Consider the following 17568-nt stretch of genomic DNA (forward strand, 5'->3'; position numbering starts at 1 on the left):
CAAGCCTGGACTTGCGGATCCAGTTACTGGGGTTATGATGGTCGCTCCACTTCACTCATTCACTAACTCTCACATAGATGTATGGGTTCATCTACACGCAGGGTAGCAGTGGTGGGCAACGTGGATGCTGGCAAAAGCACGCTTCTGGGGGTCCTGACACATGGGGAGCTGGACAATGGCCGAGGCTTTGCCCGCCAGAAACTCTTCCGCCACAAACATGAAATTGAATCTGGTCGCACCAGCAGTGTGGGCAACGACATTCTGGGCTTTGACAGTGAAGGCAATGTAGTGAACAAACCTGACAGCCACGGCGGCAGCCTGGAGTGGACCAAGATCTGTGAGAAGTCCACGAAAGTCATTACCTTCATCGACTTGGCTGGTCATGAGAAGTACCTGAAAACCACTGTCTTCGGCATGACAGGCCATCTGCCTGACTTCTGCATGCTCATGGTGAGTGGGAGGCACCCCAAGGAGGGGAGGCTTCAGCAGGGTTGCTTGGGTCTGGTTATGTGCAAGTCTGAAACTGTTCTGAGACTGAGGCCTGTTGGTTTGGGGCTTTGACATCGGGTGAGGCTGGCAAGTTTTGCAGGGGTGCCCAGTCCTCTGAGTAATGGTCTTCTCAAGGCTTGAACCTTGATCTCTCCCTTACATTAGACTAGGGAAGGTATCCTCTTGGTAAAAACCAGGTACCCTTGAAGACCTGTCTTATTTTTTGCAGAGGCATAGAGGAGGGTTTCTCCTGGGCCTTACTTGTTACCTTCAGAAATGTTTTCTGCAGAGGATTGGGCTACTTTGAGGAGGTGACACCAGGTAGGTAGTACCTTCAGAGGGGCAGGCCTGGGGAAGAAACGGAGAAGACAGCCATAGGAGGCACAGGCCACAGTCGAGAGGCCCTGAAAGGTGGCCTCCTGGAGCCTGGGAGGAGGATCGGCCAGTGCACAGCCCTTGTTGAGAGGCTCCTGTGTGTCTGGTACTATGTGAGGTCTGATGATACAGCAATGAACAGGGCTGTCCAGAGGCTCCCAAAAAGCTTAGGGTCAAGCGTGATTAAATTTTTAAGCAGCTATTCCTGCTCGGAACATTAAAAACAACCAAAAAGTGTTTAAGCAGCTCATCTAATAGATTAACTGAGAAAGAAAGGGAGCAGAGGGCTCTGTGTTGGATCTCATTGCTAAGCTTGCCTTTGTGACCCACTGATCTTCCTCCCTGGACAGACAGTGGGAGTGCTGAGGGGAGTGGCAAGGCCTGTAACCTTGTGCACATCTCCACAGCTTTCACAGCAGGAGTAAGGAAGAGGGAGGGCGGGAAGGGACAGAGTCAGAGACACATATGCCTCGAGTGTTCCCTTGGCAAGGCCTTCCCAAAACCCTTCCCCATTTCTCGATTCCTTCAGCTGCCTGTATTAATAAATGTAGTAAACATAAGCATCTGTTCATAGCAAACTTGATCAAGTTGCTGCACAAACACAGGTTCTCAAGCAAATTCTCCCTAAACTGGAAAGCAGTAAAGAGAGGCAGAGCCATGTGAACACTCGTAGGCTCTCTGCCTGAGGCTTTTGGGACCTCAGCATGCCTTCATTTCCCATTTCCTTCAATGTTGCAAAGGGCCATGACCAGCTTCTTGACTGGGCTGAGGAAAGCTGCTTGCCAGGAAGGGATCTTAGTGGAAGCTCCAGAGGGCGTATTTAGGGGAGTTGTTGGGTTGATATTAAGAAGGGTATAGAAACTGGTTGAGAATAAGCATTTTTCCAGCTGAGCTACAGTGAGTAAGACCAATTAATGGAAATATCTTCACCCTGGACAAAATGTTACATATATATTATCTGACTTTTTGGTTGTGATCCAAATGTTAACCTTTCTGTAGAAAACAATGAAATATTTCATTATAGTCCCATGGCATTTGATTTCTAGGAAAAAATATTTAAAATATATAGAAAACAGCCGTAGAGCACTCTCTTCTCCAGGTTGGGAAGAGCAAAAGCAAGTCTGCGTTGGGTTGGAAAGGTGGCCGAAGGGCACGGGAAGACGTCGGGAAGACTGTGGAAGTGTCCTGGTGGAGGGAGAGGGAAGTGCCAGCTGGGGTGACTCATCTAGGAGCCATGGAAACTCAGTGGGCGTCTCCGTGACACACTGGAATGGATAGGGCACTGTGTAAACACATCATGGCAGCTTTTCTTTCAAATTTTCTTCTGGTTTAGTATGGTACAAAATTGTGAAAAGTTTCCTCCCAGAGGCAACCAGTGTTTCCAGTTTCCTGTGTACCTGCCAGAGATATTTTGTACTCAGATCAGCAAATGTGTATATATTCTCTCCCTCCAATTTTAAACATTCAGAAAAGGTGAAAGAATAGTATAACCAATACCATAAACCCACCACTTAGATTTAGCAATCATTAACATTTTGCCATATTTATGTGTCTATATGGTGGGTACATATGTGTATATATGTTTTTTATTTATTTTAATTTTTTGTTTTGAGATGGAGTCTTGCTCTTTCGCCCAGACTGGAGTGCAGTTGTGCAATCTCAGTTCACTTCAGCCTCCGCCTCTTGGGTTCAAATGATTCTCCTGTCTCAGCTTCCCGAGTAGCTGGGCTTACAGGCACGTGCCACCACACCCAGCTAATTTTTAGTATTTTTAGTAGAGACGAGGTTTCACTATGTTGGCTAGGCTGGTCTGGAACTCCTGACCTCCAGCAATCTGCCCACCTTGGCCTCCCAAAGTGCTGAGATTATAGGCGTGAGCCACCGTACCCAGCCTGATTTAATATTTTTTAAAGAGACAAAGCCTCACTCTGTTACCCAGGCTAGAGTGCGGTGGTGCAACTGTAGTTCACTATAACCTCAAACTCCTGGGCTCAAGGGATCCTCCCATCTCAGCCTCCCAAGTACCTAGGACCACAGGCGTGCACAACCATGCCTGGCTAATACTAATTTTTTTAGAGACGAGATCTTGCTATGTTGCCCAGGCTGGTCTCAAAACTCTTGGCTTGAAGTAATCATCCCACCTTGGTGCCTCCCAAGGTGCTGGGATTACAGGTGTGAGCCACCGTGCCCAGCCAAGTATATATGTTTAGTTTGGTTTTTTTTTTTTTTTTGGCTGAATCACTTAAAAATAGTGGACATGTCTTCATCCCAGACAAAGTCACAATGTAGACATTGTGACTTTTCACTGCTAAACACTTCAGCATACAGCTCCTAAAAGTGAGGCCTGTCTCCTACTGTTTTTACAATCAAGAAAATGAAGAATAGTTACCTAATATCCTCAAATATTTAGTCTGTATTTATGTTATTTCAGATGTTTCCCAAATATCTTTCAGCTGCTTTTTTTAAGCCATGAATCAGTCACCAGTTATCCCCCACTGCCTTTTATTTTCTTTTTTTCTTTTTTTTTTTTTTTGAGACGGAGTCTCGCTCTGTCGCCCAGGCTGGAGTGCAGTGGCGCGATCTCAGCTCACTGCAAGCTCTGCCTCTCGGGTTCATGCCATTCTTCTGCCTCAGCCTCCCAAGTAGCTGGGACTACAGGCGCCCGCCACGATGCCCAGCTAATTTTTTGTATTTTTAGTAGAGACAGGGTTTCACCATGTTAGCCAGGATGATCTCGAGCTCCTGACCTCATGATCTGCCCGCCTCGGCCTCCCAAAGTGCTGGGATTACAGGTGTGAGCCACCGCGCCTGGCCTTTATTTTCTTTGAGATGGAGTCTCACTCTTGCCCAGGCTGGAGTGCAGTGGCGCAATCTTGGCTCACTGCAACCTCCGCCTCCTTGGTTCAAGCAATTCTCCTGCCTCAGCCTCCTGAGTAGCTGGGATTACAGGCAACTGCCACCACATGCAGCTAATTTTTTTTTTTTTTTTTGTATTTTTAGTAGAGAAGGGGTTTCACCATGTTGGCCAAGCTGGTCTCGAATTCCTGACCTCAGGTGATTCACCCACCTTGGCCTCCCAAAGTGCTGGGATTATGGGCATGAGCCACCATGCATAGCTGAACACTCACCTCTTTTTATGATAGCATTCTATATGCAACTTACTTTTTTTTTTCCCCTTAAAAGCATATTTTGGAGATTAGTCCATATCAGTAGATAAAAATTTCTTCCTTCTTTTGTACAGCACATTTCATACACGTGCCCTGATTTATGTAACCAGTCCTTACGGTGATATTTGGAAACATTTATTGTTACTGGAAGGATAGTAACAGTAATAACAGGTGCAATTGCTTAAACACCTAGTTCCTGCTAGTTGTGTGCTGGACCCTTCATGTGTGTTGTGACATTTAAACATCAAGTGACCCTCTGAAGTGGATATTGTTATCTCCCCATTTTACAGATGGGGAAACTGAGGGCGAGTGATGTTAAGTTGAATCCACTTTTTGTTGTTGTTGTTTATGAGACACAGTCTCGCTCTGTCACCCAGGCTAGAGTGCAGTAGCTCGATCATGGCTCACTGTAGCCACAACCTCCCAGGCTCAAGTGATCCTCCCACCTCAGCCTCCCAAGTAGCTGAGACTACAGCATATCCTGCCACACCCAGCCAATTTTTCTTTTTTTTGTGGGGTGGGGGAAACGGAGTTTCGCTCTTGTTGCCCAGGCTGGAGTACAATGGCACGATCTCGGCTCACCACAACCTCCACCTCCCAGATTCAAGCGATTTTCCTGCCTCAGCCTCCTGAGTAGCTGGGATTACAGGCATGTGCCACCACGCCTGGCTAATTTTGTATTTTAGTAGAGATAGGGTTTCTCCATGTTGTTCAGGCTGGTCGCGAACTCCCGACCTCAGGTGATCCGCCCGCCTTGACCTCCCAAAGTGCTGGGGTTACAGGAGTGAGCCACTGTACCCAGCCTTAATTTTTGTATTTTTTTGTAGAGACGGAGGTCTTACCAGGTTGTCCTGCCTGGTCTCAAACTCCTGGCCTCAAGTGATCCGCCTGCCTTGGCCTCCCAAAGTGCTGGGGTTACAGGCATGAGCCACTGCTCCTGACTTGGATTCATTTTGATGGCTCAGGACAGTTGTTTCCCTGACTGGGTTTATCTTTTTTATTGTTTGCAAGTCTCCTCTGATTTTGACACCCCACATCATTGAGTCAGGGGTTAAAGTGATTTTTGCCCAGCCCAGCTTTCATCCACATCTGCTTTTGAGCCCCTGTGTCCACCCAGCAGCAATCTCTTTCTCTCTCGTCCTGACACTTCCTTTCTGTGTTGGGGCAGGTGGGCAGCAATGCTGGCATCGTGGGGATGACCAAAGAACACCTGGGCTTGGCACTGGCACTCAATGTACCTGTCTTTGTGGTAGTCACCAAGATTGACATGTGTCCTGCCAACATCCTGCAAGGTAAGTGAAGCCTCCAGCTAGCAGCAGCCCCTCTGATTGGGGCTGTCACCTACTGTGCCTTCAGGTGGTCTGCTACCACGGCTTTAGCCCAGAAACTTCTTTTTTATTTTTATTTTTTTATTTTACAATATGTTTATTTTTATTATGTGCTCTACATTGAACACTTCAGCAAAGAAAATAATTATAATAATTTCAAAATGCAATCCCTGGATCCAATAACTATCCTTTATAATCCATTACACTGATCAATATCTAGAAATATATGTAGACAAAGTTAGCTAATGAATAAAATAAGTAAAATGACTAGGTAAACTATAAATTTCAAGCATGAGGGATCATGCATGATCAGTTAAGTCACTCTGCCACTTTTTAAAATAATATTCACATTTGCTTCAATCACATAAACATTCATTGCAGGAGTTAAATTTGACTGCTGATAACAATTGAAAGCTGTGATCTTTGTTAGCTTAAAAGAAAATTCAGCTTAATACAAAGACATTCAAGATGAAAATTTCAGGACCCTTGATCAGAAGCTTTCAATGTGTGTTGCTCCACTTTGTTGTAGGCAAGCTTCAAGTAAGGCTAAGACAGAAGAGTGTTTCCACTGAAGATGTGATCTAAGAATTGCCTTCTACAGAGGCGAATTATATTCTGTAGAAACTAGCTAGCCACCAAGATGTTACCAATAAAGGATTCCTTATACTAGCAACTAACCATGTTTAAAAGGCCTTAGCCATTTAGAGTAATATTTATGAGTACAAGGATAATTGGTTCCTTGCCTTCTACAGATAATCATCTATAAAATGATAAAAGCAGGCTTCAACTGTGTTTCTTCTCTGGGGTGAGAAGGTGCAGATACACATGGGTGATCTACTGATTTACCTTCTGAAAGTACTCTTTGGAAGCAGCTGGATTTGGCTTGATTGTAGGAGAATCCAGTGTCCAGTTTGCTGGGCAGACTTCTCCATGGGTTTCTACATACTGGAACGCCTTCACCAAGTGGAGGGTTTCTTCCACGCTTCGGCCCACTGGGAGGTCATTGACGCTCAAGTGCTTGATGACTCCATTGGGGTCAGTTATGAAGAGACCTCTTAGTGCAAGACCAGAACCTTCTAACAGCACACCGTAGTCTCAGGAAGTTTGCTCAAATCTGACAAGAGTGGGATGTTCATGTGGTCCAAACCACCATTATTTCTTGGTGTATTTATCCAGGCAAGATGACTAAAGTGGGAATCCACTGAGACCACAACTTCACAGTTCACATCATGAAATTCCTTAGCTTTGTCACTAAAAGCAACAGTTTCTGTAGGACCACGAAGGTGAAATCCAAAGGATAGAAGAAAAGCACCAAATTATTTCCCCTTAAAGTCATCAAGGCTTAGGTCTTTGAACTCTCCATTGACAATGGCTGTACCCTTAAAATAGGGTGCATGCTGGGCGACAGCAGGTGCATGGTATGAGGAGCTGGTGCTAAAGAATTTTGCTTGACTGGAACCAGACCATAATATGTTTGTCAAGCTCGTTCTTCCAGAAGCAGCAAGCTTGAGGGCTGCAGTGGCAGAAATGCCCCAAGGAATGGCACTCACATGTCGGGCAGCCGATGCTCAGAGTAGCCTTCCCACAGCAGCTACCATCTTCAGTGCACGCGGGCGAAACTTCCTTTGTCTTGTACTTAGGTCTTGGCCTGAATTTCCATCAGCCCAGAATCTTCTGCTACTTCCTCCCCTATTTAGTTCTTGGTCTGAACACAGCCTAGAATTATCCTCTTCCTTGTTCCTTCTGGTTCCAAATGCAGAAATCTTGAGATCCTGAATCTGGCACCTCTTTTCAGGTGACCCCAGGCAGAAGGAGTTGGGCTCTACCAGCTAAGCTGGATATATACGGGGAAGTTTGGACAGAGGATCTGATTACCTTTTGCCACCAAAGCTTTGACACAGGGTTGCAGGACTAAGCCTTCATGCCTTTCTCCCTCACTGCTAAAGATTGTAGAAAAGTATCCCTTTGGGAAGCCTCATAATAAGGGTCTCCGTAGACTTCTAAATGTCTAAGAGATCCTTTTTGTTGGATGAGATTTTTTTCCAGGAAGTAGTGCATTCTGAGAACTGAAGTATGAAGTGAATTGTTTTTCTTGGGGACCCTCAAGTCACATGCTTACAGGAGGCAGGTCGTCTAGACACAAGAGAAATCTGCCAGGTTTCAGACGCAGAACCCTAGAAAAGAGGCCCCATCTGTGCTTTTCTTACTCTAGCAGCACCCAAAGTTTTGATCCTCCTTTTTGCTTCTCCAGGCATTGTGGCATTTAACACTGGTCCATCTATCTGTCTGTCTCCTGCTTGCATCAGTAATGAGTGGACCCATCTTGCTCTTAAAGCCTGGCCAAAGAGAAGGCTGTGTCCCCCTAATTCTGTTCCATTGCACCCTTTAAGAAACCCTGAAGCTGTTACAGCGTCTGCTGAAGTCACCAGGCTGCCGGAAGATCCCCGTGCTGGTGCAGAGCAAAGATGATGTGATTGTCACAGCCTCCAACTTCAGCTCTGAAAGGTAACGCATGGGGAGCGCACACTTCAGACAGGCACCCTTGCAGGCCGGACCACAGTGAGTGATGGGCCTGGAATGGCTGTCAGTTTGGGCATAAGGTCTCATGAAAACACCACATCAACACCTCTTCCTATTCAGAGATCGGAGGAAATAGAAGCTTCCAATCTTAGCGCAGGGTCTCCCAAGCCAGCATTGTTGCCCAGGGGTAATATCACGTAACGCAGATTGTGAGGTGCTGGCATTCCTGGGGTTGGCATCCCGGCTGAGACTTCAGTGTCCTTATCTGTGAAATGGGAATAACATTCCCTTCCCTGTAGGGCTCCCGTGAATGTTGGAAATGAAGTATGCAGAGCACTTAATGCCCTGCCTGGCTGATGGATGGTAAATACACAGCCATTTTTGTAACTCAGTTTTTTATACTGTTGCTCCTCAAAAGCTCACTAATCATAGATCAGTTTTGGCATTTACTCATTAATGTATTCTTTCATTCCATAAATATTTATTGGATGTTTGTTCTGCGAGACTCTTCATCTAGATGTTGAGGATTCAGAGTTGAATTGAACACAATCCTTGTCCTCAAGGTGTTCAGCTCCTTGGTGAGAGATGCTCTCTCGATAATGGTGAACTCTACTAACTCTGCCTGTTTGCCCAGAGCTTGGTCTATAGTGCCAGGCCCAGAGCAGCCTGGCTTTTTGCCTATGCCTCTGCCCTGATGTGACCTTCAGTACCATCAGTTAGCCTGCAGAGGGGGCACGTTTCAGACAGCTCCATTTGAGCTTGTTGATATTGTTGAGTGCCTATTCTGTGCAGGCACTATTCTAGGAGCTGTGGGGAATGTATAATTTGTGATCTCAAGGATTTTAATTCAGTCACCCTGAATAGGAGCAATAGAGGCCATTTACAGGACTCTGATGAAAAATCAGATGCAGTCATGTGTAATGGAGAAAAAGCTCTCCAGGAACTCAGAGGAGTCAAGAGTGTCCACCCAGGAAGGATTTCACGGAAGAAGTGGTATTTGAGATGAGCTCTGAAGGGTGAGAGGGCCTGGTAGTTGCGTAAAAGGGAAAGAATTCAGGAAGGAAGGTCAGAGTGAGCAAATCCACAAGGGCAGAAAAGTTCCAAAGTTTTAGGAGAAGGGAGAGTTCTCTGGTGTGGCTGGAATATAGGAATTTGCGAGAAGTGAATCTGCAGAGATGGCTACAAGCCCAAGCCAAAGGGCTGTGAGTGTTGGGAGAGGGATTTGGGGTATCTTGTCTGTGGTGGAAAGGCGGTTAAGGATTTTAAGCAAGCATGCGTGTGTTTTAGGAAGAAGCAGTCATGAGGTTCCAAACTAGGGCAGTGGTGGAGGACAGAGAGGAGAGGACAGGTGTCAGAGACAGAACTGAGTGAGAGAAGAAGGCCTCAGAGTAGGGCTGGCCAGGAGCTTGCTAGGTCAGGGCAGAGAGGTCAAGCCCTTGGAGGCAGGTGAGGGAGAGGTGGAGTCATGAATAGTGGCATCTGCTCCTCGAGCCCTGTTGCTGCCCCTGGCCTGTGTCAGGGCAGGACCTGGTCTCCTGAGCGCCTGTCTCCTTTTTTCCTTCCTCTTCTCCCTCTGCTTAGGATGTGCCCGATATTCCAGATCTCCAACGTTACAGGCGAGAACCTAGATCTGCTGAAGATGTTCCTCAACCTCCTCTCCCCCCGCACCAGCTACAGGGAGGAGGAGCCTGCTGAGTTTCAGATTGATGACACCTACTCCGTCCCGGTAAGTGGCTCTGGGCGGGTAGCTGGGTGGGCACTTCCTACAGTGGCATCAGGGGGTGGGTCTGTGCTGGGGATGCACTTATGAGGCCAGGGTCTTCTCCTTGGCAGGGTGTGGGGACAGTGGTTTCGGGGACGACACTGAGAGGCCTGATCAAGCTGAATGACACGCTGCTGCTGGGCCCAGACCCCTTGGGTAACTTCCTGTCCATTGCTGTCAAATCCATCCATCGCAAGCGCATGCCTGTCAAGGAGGTGCGGGGTGGCCAGACAGCATCCTTTGCGCTGAAGAAGGTGAGTAGCGATAATACTGAACGCTCCCCTCAGACTCCATCATGCTAGGCTCTTGGCCAGATGCCCTGCTCACCCACTCTAGTCCTCATGGCTGCTCTGCAAGGTCGGGATTACTGGCTTCATTTTTACAGATGAGGAAACTGAGGCTCAGAGCCCAGGGACTTGCCCAAGACACACAGCTTGTAAGTGCTAGAGCGAGGAATGCCTGCCTTCTAAGCTCTGTTCCTCCCTCTGGTGCCTGAGCAGGGTGGCCTGAGCTCAGTGGTGAGGTCAAATAGGAGTATCCCTGCTGTGCAAGGATCCTTCTACACAGGACCATTGGGATCTGCGCCACATCCTCTTCCCATTCAGCCTTCTATCTCCTGGGGTTTGGGGTGGGTTCTAGTTCAGGGGTCACCTACCTTTACCCACCAACTAAATTAACCAGGAATAGTAGGACTTTCTTCCCCACAGTGGTCAGGTCATGCCCACCTGTTGTTCCCCCTGAATGCTTGCCTGCCTTTGCTTCCTCATGCGTCCTTCATGGCCGAGCAGCTGAAGTGCTGATTCCCGCATGAAGCCTTCCTGACCCCCAGTAGTAGTGTTGAGTCTTCCCATGGAGCACTGAGGGTGCTCGTGCTGTCCACCCTAGAAGGCCTGTGGTCCAGTTGGTGAGGAAACCAGGCAGAGTTGGGGTGGTCCCTATCCCTAGAAAGACTCTTGGTCCCTGGGACCAGGGGTGAAACCAGAAGGCATAATTGTCCCTGAGGGCTGGGGCTCCCTCTTTCTTTCAGATCAAGCGCTCGTCCATCCGGAAGGGCATGGTGATGGTTTCCCCACGTTTGAATCCCCAAGCCTCCTGGGAGTTTGAGGCCGAGATTCTCGTCCTCCACCACCCCACCACAATTAGCCCGCGCTACCAGGCCATGGGTAGGTGTCTAAGGCCCTGCCAGCCCAGGAGGCCCTCGTGTTAGCTCCCCTCAGAAGGTGTTCCAGCAACCCAGGCCCCCTAGTTCCAGCTGCAGCTGGGTGGTAGGCCTCCTTCCTGTTTAGTGATGCCGTTCCTTCTGTTCCACCCATGAGCCGCAGTGTTGATTCCTTCCCACAAACACTGAGGGCTGGGCTCTTGAGACCCAGACCTGTCCTCAGGGACCTCACATGCAATCCTTCAGCAAGGTCTGCTGAACGCTGCTATGTGCCCAGCGGTGTTGCTAAGGTGCTGGGAACAAAGATGAGGTAGATGGGCAAGGATCCTTCCCCGCAGAAGCCCACAGTCCAGCGAGGAGGTGCATGTGCAGTGTGCTGTAATCCCAGGAACTGGGACCCTTGTCTGCACAGGGCCTGGGGGTGGGGGATGACGGGTGGGCATTAGCTGGAGGAAAAGGTGGGAGATGGTAAGGCAGGATCAGAGCCAAGAACAGGCTTCACGGGGGTCTGTAGCCCCAGAGATAAGCCCCCACCCTTCCACAGCTTAAGCGTATTTCATGCTTTCACTCACTGCCTCCCGTTGTCCTGAAGCCACCAGGTGGCTCCAGCCTATCCTGACCTCTAGCTTCCTTGACAGTGCACTGTGGGAGCATCAGGCAGACAGCCACCATTCTGAGCATGGACAAGGACTGTCTGCGCACTGGGGACAAGGCCACTGTACACTTCCGCTTCATCAAGACCCCTGAGTACCTGCACATAGACCAGCGGCTGGTGTTCCGGGAAGGCCGCACCAAGGCTGTCGGCACCATCACCAAGGTATGGCCAGGACAGACCTTGCCTGCCTCCAGGAAGCACCAGGGGCCACTCCTGTTCTGTGACCCTGAGTGCAGGGCAGAGGTTTAGTCACTGCCATGGGAGAGCTGGACCCACTGAGGTGTGGCCTCGGTGCCATCTCTCTACTCCCTTAGAGGTATCCTGTGGCCTCCTGTCCTGGGCAGTGGTGGTGACCATGGAGAGGAGAAGGTAGGGTTAGGGTATGATCTTCCTCCATAGAAAACTGGTGACAGACTGTCTGGGCCCAGCCAGGCTCAGCCTCCAGGGTGCTGTCACAGGTTCCTATGGCCTCACTGGGACCATGTCTAAGGTCTCCTCTCAGAGCAGAGGTCTGGTTGGAGTAAGTGCAGGGGGTTATGGGCCTGAGTTCTCTTGGGGCTTAAGCTGTTGGTGTATCCTGGACACTTGCCCACTGCAGACCTTGCCCCTGGTCCTGGAGGGGCATTTGATAGAGGGGTTTGACCCCTGCTCCGTACAAAGGAGGTACTGGCCCCAGCCTATCTGAGATCTTGGAATCATTCTTCGGCTGGCCTTGCCTCCAGAAAAGGCCCCCATCCATGGTCACCCTGGGGCTACAGATGTCCTTGAAGGCCTGCATGCTCCTGGGACTGCTGAGTTTGGCCAAGGCTGCAGCAAACACTGTAATGTCCTCTGGGACTCACTGGGCTTCTTTTGTGCTTTGTATGAGATAGAACTTGGGCCACAAGGGAAGATTTCAAGTCAGTTACTTCTGGCCAAACTCCAGATGTTTCCAGCTGAGGAGACATTCACTTGGTGTCTTCGGGAGGCCCTGAGTTAACACTTGCCCTAGACTTGTTACGGGGGCAGCAGCAGCGTGCTGGGGCTGGAGCCGCAGCATGCTCTGAGGAGTCTCCACCAGCTTAGCAATGAGGAGAGCCCGGAGCTCCACTTGCCAGGCTCTGTGCAGGCTCTGGGCTCTGGGGGCTGGACTGAGCGGGAGGTGGGAGCAAGGTTCACCAATTTCTCTGCAGGAATAGTAGCTGCAGCAGAGAACAGGATGGAGCCTTTCTGGGCTGGGCAGAGGCAGGAAGTGAGGCATGAGCCCAGGGCCATAGCAGTCCTCAGCCACTGAGTGGGGATGAGAATGCCTCTTCATCCCCACTGCCTCCTGTCACAGCCTTCCTGCCATCTGCCTTGCCCTGAACTGGCAAGATCAAGGAATGAGGAGTCCGTGGGAGAAGGGGGCTGAGGGTGGGGGGTAGCCAAGCCAGTGCCACTGCCCCGCAGCTCCAGCCTCAGCCTCTCTCCATGGCTCCCACAGCTCCTCCAGACCACCAACAACTCCCCAATGAACTCCAAGCCGCAGCAGATTAAAATGCAGTCGACGAAAAAGGGCCCCCTGACGAAACGAGACGAGGGGGGCCCGTCTGGTGGGCCAGCAGTAGGAGCACCCCCACCTGGAGATGAAGCCTCCTCTGTAGGGGCAGGGCAACCAGCTGCGTCCAGCAATCTCCAGCCTCAGGTGAGCACGGGCCCCTCGCAGCTTCGGCACGGTGGTGGGGGCTGTGGCTTTTACTCTGATTCGGTGAGGGTGACATGTAGGCAAGCCTCAAGCCTGGCTAGAGGGTCTCCTCCACAGCTCTGGCACTGAAGTGCTCCTAAGAGTGAGGCATTTGTCTCTAGAAGCTATAAGGCAGTGCTTCCAAATCAGGGAATACAGCCCACCTGAAACCAGTTTAATTGGCCCTAACTAGCATTTGGTTTTAATGAAATAAAATAGAACAGAAAAATGTCGAAGCCTCCCTTTCATAGTAAGATTAAGTATTGCAAGTATTGCTGGTGTGAGTGTCCAAGTGATATATGTGTGCCCTGCAGTCCAGCAGGTTTGAGAGACACTGCCTTAGAGGGTCCTCCTCTGTCCCCTCCCTGACGTGCACACATCCTGAAGGGGAGGTGGCTTTGGGATGTGCCAGTGCACCTCTTACTCGGCCTCTCCTGCCAGCTGTCTCCCACAGGCACTCTCTCCCGGCGTGATGAAGGCCTGGTGCCCCTTGCACCCCTCTCCCCAGCATCTTTCTCCATTGTCCCCTCATTGGAAAAGGAGGCTATGCCTGGATCTGTCTGTCCATTCTGTTATCTGTCTCCCATGGGTCTTTCCTCTGGTTCGTTCGCTTCCTTTCTCTCTCTCCTGCTCTGCTTTGTGCTTCTCTGAACGGCCGCTTCTCACACCCTCATCATGTGTGTCCTACCCACCCTGTAAGGAAGGCAGGGCAGGCACTGGCTCCATTTTAGAGACAGAGGGGAGGTGTTGCATGCAGAGTGACCCAGTAAATTCCTGGTCAGGCTAGGGTGAGGACCACGCGGCCTGCTCACGCATCTTCCGTCCCTGTCTCCCCGCTGCTCAGCACCTCTGCTCTCTGGCCCTGCTCCTGATGGGCCAGTGCTTCTCAAGCTCCTTCTCTCTCTTTCAGCCTAAGCCCAGCAGTGGAGGCCGGCGACGAGGGGGCCAGCGCCACAAGGTGAAGTCCCAGGGGGCCTGTGTGACTCCTGCCAGCGGCTGCTGAACCTTCCCCTGGCCTACCCTCACCACCCAAGGGGTCATCATCTCTGGCCACCACTCCACCAGATGGGCAGAGCAGCTATGACCGCCACCCAGCCCTCCCGCTCAGGCCACAGCCGGAGCCTCCGCATTGCCCCCACCCCCATTTTCCAGGGGGGTTGTAATTTATAAGCTGACGAAGGTAGCCAGACTTCTGGAGGACTGACCATCTCACTGTCCTCCCCACCTTCTTCCTCACTCACACATTTTTTGTACATCTGGGCCCTTAGTTTTTATTCTGTTTATTATATGTCTCTGTCTCTATTGTGTGTGTGTGTGTGTGTGTGTGTGTGTGTGTGTGTGTGTGGGGTGCAGGAGTGCCACCCCCAGGGCCCTGTCAACCTCTCTTTTCTCCTCCATCGCTGTCTGCCTGCGTATCTGTCTCTGAGAATCCTCGGGGCGGTCAGGGGATGTCAGGAGGGGAAGGAGCCGCCCTCCCTATCTTGCTGCTCCTCTTGGCACTCAGGGGCACCTTCCATGGAGCCAGACTGGGTGGAGGGGCTTCTGGGATTTGGTGTCTGCTGCTGCCAGAGCAGGAACCCCCAGTCTAGGACTTGGGCATTTTAACAGAGAGAAAGTAGTGGCTTCTCCTTTTCTCTCTCTCCTCCTTTTTCCCTTTAAGCCCACAGATTCAGGTCATGCCAAAAGCTCTCTGGTTGTAACCTGGAGACATGTGGAGGGGAATGGCGATGGGATTATAGGACTCTCCCCATCTCGGGCCCTGACCCTGACCCTTGCCACCAACCCAAAGACAGCTGGTGGGTTTCCCCTTGGAGACAATCCTGCGTTTGCCTGGGCCGGCCCTGGCTGCCCTCAGCTTTCGCTGATCTGCCCGGCCTGGAGCCTCTCATCACCCCGCTTCTTGTTGGGCCTCAGGCACTGGTTACCAAAAGGGGGTCTGGGTCTGCTCAGGATCATGTTTTCTAGCACCTCCTGTTGGAGGGGTGGAGGGATGTTCCCCTGAGCCAGGCTGAGACTAGAACCCCATCTTCCCTGAGCCAGGCTGAGACTAGAACCCCATCTTCCCCGCCACGCCACCCCTGTGGCTGCTACAGGAGCACAGTAGTGAAGGCCTGAGCTCCAGGTTTGAAAGACCCAACTGGAGCGTGGGGTGGGCAGGCAGGGGTTAGTGAAAGGACACTTCCAGGGTTAGGACAGAGCATTTAGCCTTCTGGAAGAACCCCTGCCTGGGGTGGGACTGTGCAGGCCAGAGAAGGTGGCGTGGGCCTGAACCCACCTGGACTGACTTCTGCACTGAAGCCACAGATGGAGGGTAGGCTGGTGGGTGGGGGTGGTTCGTTCTCTAGCCGGGGCAGACACCCAGCTGGCTGGGTCCTTCCTCAGCCTTGCCTCCTCCTGTCCCCAACCCTTTCCTTTCCTCCTGCTTGCGGACTGCTGGTCCCCTCTCCTTCCCTCCTTCCAGCTGTTTCTAGTTACCACCTACCCCTGGCCGTGGACTGATCAGACCAGCATTCAAAATAAAAGTTTGTTCCAAGTTGACAGTGTGGTGCTCCCTGCCCAGCCCCTCCAGGTGGAGGTGCTGCCGCGGGAACGCAGTTGCTCTGCCTGCCCTGGGGCCCCTGGCGACAGCTGGGAGCAGGGCAGTGCTGTGAGGAGCCCAGCTTTCCCAGTCAGGCAGGCATGGCTTCCATGTTCAGGCTCCCTCACCAGCTGGTGACACGGGACAAGCTTACAAACCTTCTCTGAACCTCAGTTTTCTCATTTACAAGAGGCAAAGCCATACATCAAGGTTGTGTGGATTCAGAGAATGTGAGGCCCTGGGGTGTCCTACACAAGGGAAGGGCTTGCTCAGTGAGCGGTCTGCACACTGTTAGCCACCCTGCCACCTCTGTGCCCTGGGCAGGCTCGAAAGGAAAGCTCTGGCTGGGACTGCCAGGAGTCTCACACGCTCCTGTTGACATTCCCAGCAGCCGCCCCTGAGGTCGATGTTTGTTCTGTTTTTCTTTTTCTTTTTTGAGACGGAGTCTCGCTGTGTTGCCAGGCTGGAGTGCAGTGGTGTGATCTCTGCTCACTGCAACCTCCGCCTGCCAGTTTCAAGCGATTCTCTGCCTCAGCCTTCTGAGTAGCTGGGACTACAGGTGCACGCCACCACGCCCAGCTAATTTTTTGTATTTTAGTAGAGACAGGGTTTCACCATGTTGGCCAGGGTGGTCTTGATCTCCTGACCTCATGATCCACCCGCCTCGGCCTCCCAAAGTGCTGGGATTACAGGTATGAGCCACCGCACCGGGCCTGTTCTATTTTTCTAGTTAAGGGAACTGAAGCTCAGAGAGAAGTGTCACCAGCAGGTGTTCATTCCCATGCCAGCCTTGCCCCCCGGCTTTTCCCAGGCAGGCTCCTGCGTGCCCACTGGCTCCAGCCTGGTCCTCTGTCTCTTGGCTGCTTCACTCCTGCTCTTTGTCCCGACTCTGGCCCTGCTTACAGGGGCCACTACCTGCTGGTGCCTCCATAACAAGCCTCTGGCGTTGAGCCCCCTGGCATGGCAGGGGCTGTGGGGTCTGGTTTCCACAAGGCTTAGCCATGGCAGAACCTCGTTTTATTTTAACTCTTTGCCCCTACAAACAGCAGTACTTGCCGGAACCATTCTTGGGATTCAGGAGCTCGTGCGACTGCCTTGGCCTCTGGCCGCACCCAGGAGGGTGGGGTTGGATCTGTGTAGTTGCCAGGCCCACACCTGCCAGCAGGGGGCTGACTGGATCCATGCTTTACTGTGTTTAATGGGGGTAACAGGGGTCCCTACAGCCCTCCCAGCTAAACATTTGGAACAAAACACCAGCCCTTTTGTAGTGGATGCAGAATAAAATTGTTAATCCAATCACCTCCAATGGCAAGGCCTGACCCTTCTGTGTGTGCAGCAGGTGTTTGTGGCGTCTTTCGCAGGAGTAAGGCCTGTGATGGTGGGATGGGGATGGCCAGACCCCTGACTCCACAGTCAGGACTGTTCTGGCTTATCAGCCACCCTGGCACAGAGAAGGTCACAGGAATGAATATGCCACGCACAGGGGCAGCACAGGTTTAGTTGGGTTGGGGGAAGTACCATGGAGCCGGCAGTGTGAGGGCTGTGCTGTGAGGGCCCAGTAGGATTTGAATGTACAGATGGGCAGAGGGCATGTGCCCAGCCCAGGCTCTGGACTCTTGCCACAGTGTGTGGCAACTTCCAGGGGCTTGTTTATTGGTGCTGCGTGGGGATGTCTCCTTTGTTTAGATGGCGTCAGAGGCAGAGCAGGTGTCAGTGAAGGGGAGTGAGCACAGGACCAGCTGTCTCCCAAGAGGCTGAGGAGCTGGCCCAAGGCTTTGGGGGCTGGATTTGTGCCTCACCCAGCTCCTGTCTTGTGGCTGTCTCCACAGTCCT

The 17568-nt window shown here is 51.3% G+C and overlaps 1 protein-coding gene and 1 pseudogene across 1 annotated transcript in view; one reads left to right on the top strand and one right to left on the bottom strand.

The window, feature by feature from the left end:
* GTPBP1 (GTP binding protein 1) overlaps nt 1-17054 on the top strand; it is a 32492-nt gene extending 15438 nt beyond the window's left edge. The window contains exons 5-13 of the mRNA XM_034949054.3: nt 102-450; nt 5200-5323; nt 7750-7864; nt 9461-9605; nt 9713-9895; nt 10669-10804; nt 11439-11617; nt 12918-13118; nt 14068-17054. Of these exons, the coding sequence (XP_034804945.1) occupies nt 102-450; nt 5200-5323; nt 7750-7864; nt 9461-9605; nt 9713-9895; nt 10669-10804; nt 11439-11617; nt 12918-13118; nt 14068-14160 (1525 nt within the window). The 3' untranslated portion in view covers nt 14161-17054. The remainder of the gene's footprint in view (nt 1-101; nt 451-5199; nt 5324-7749; nt 7865-9460; nt 9606-9712; nt 9896-10668; nt 10805-11438; nt 11618-12917; nt 13119-14067) is intronic.
* LOC103786613 (thioredoxin-dependent peroxide reductase, mitochondrial-like) lies at nt 6089-7743 on the bottom strand (annotated as a pseudogene).
* Nucleotides 17055-17568: the final 514 nt, after the last annotated feature.

Source organism: Pan paniscus, chromosome 23, assembly GCF_029289425.2.
Source record: "Pan paniscus chromosome 23, NHGRI_mPanPan1-v2.0_pri, whole genome shotgun sequence".
Taxonomy (NCBI): domain Eukaryota; kingdom Metazoa; phylum Chordata; class Mammalia; order Primates; family Hominidae; genus Pan; species Pan paniscus.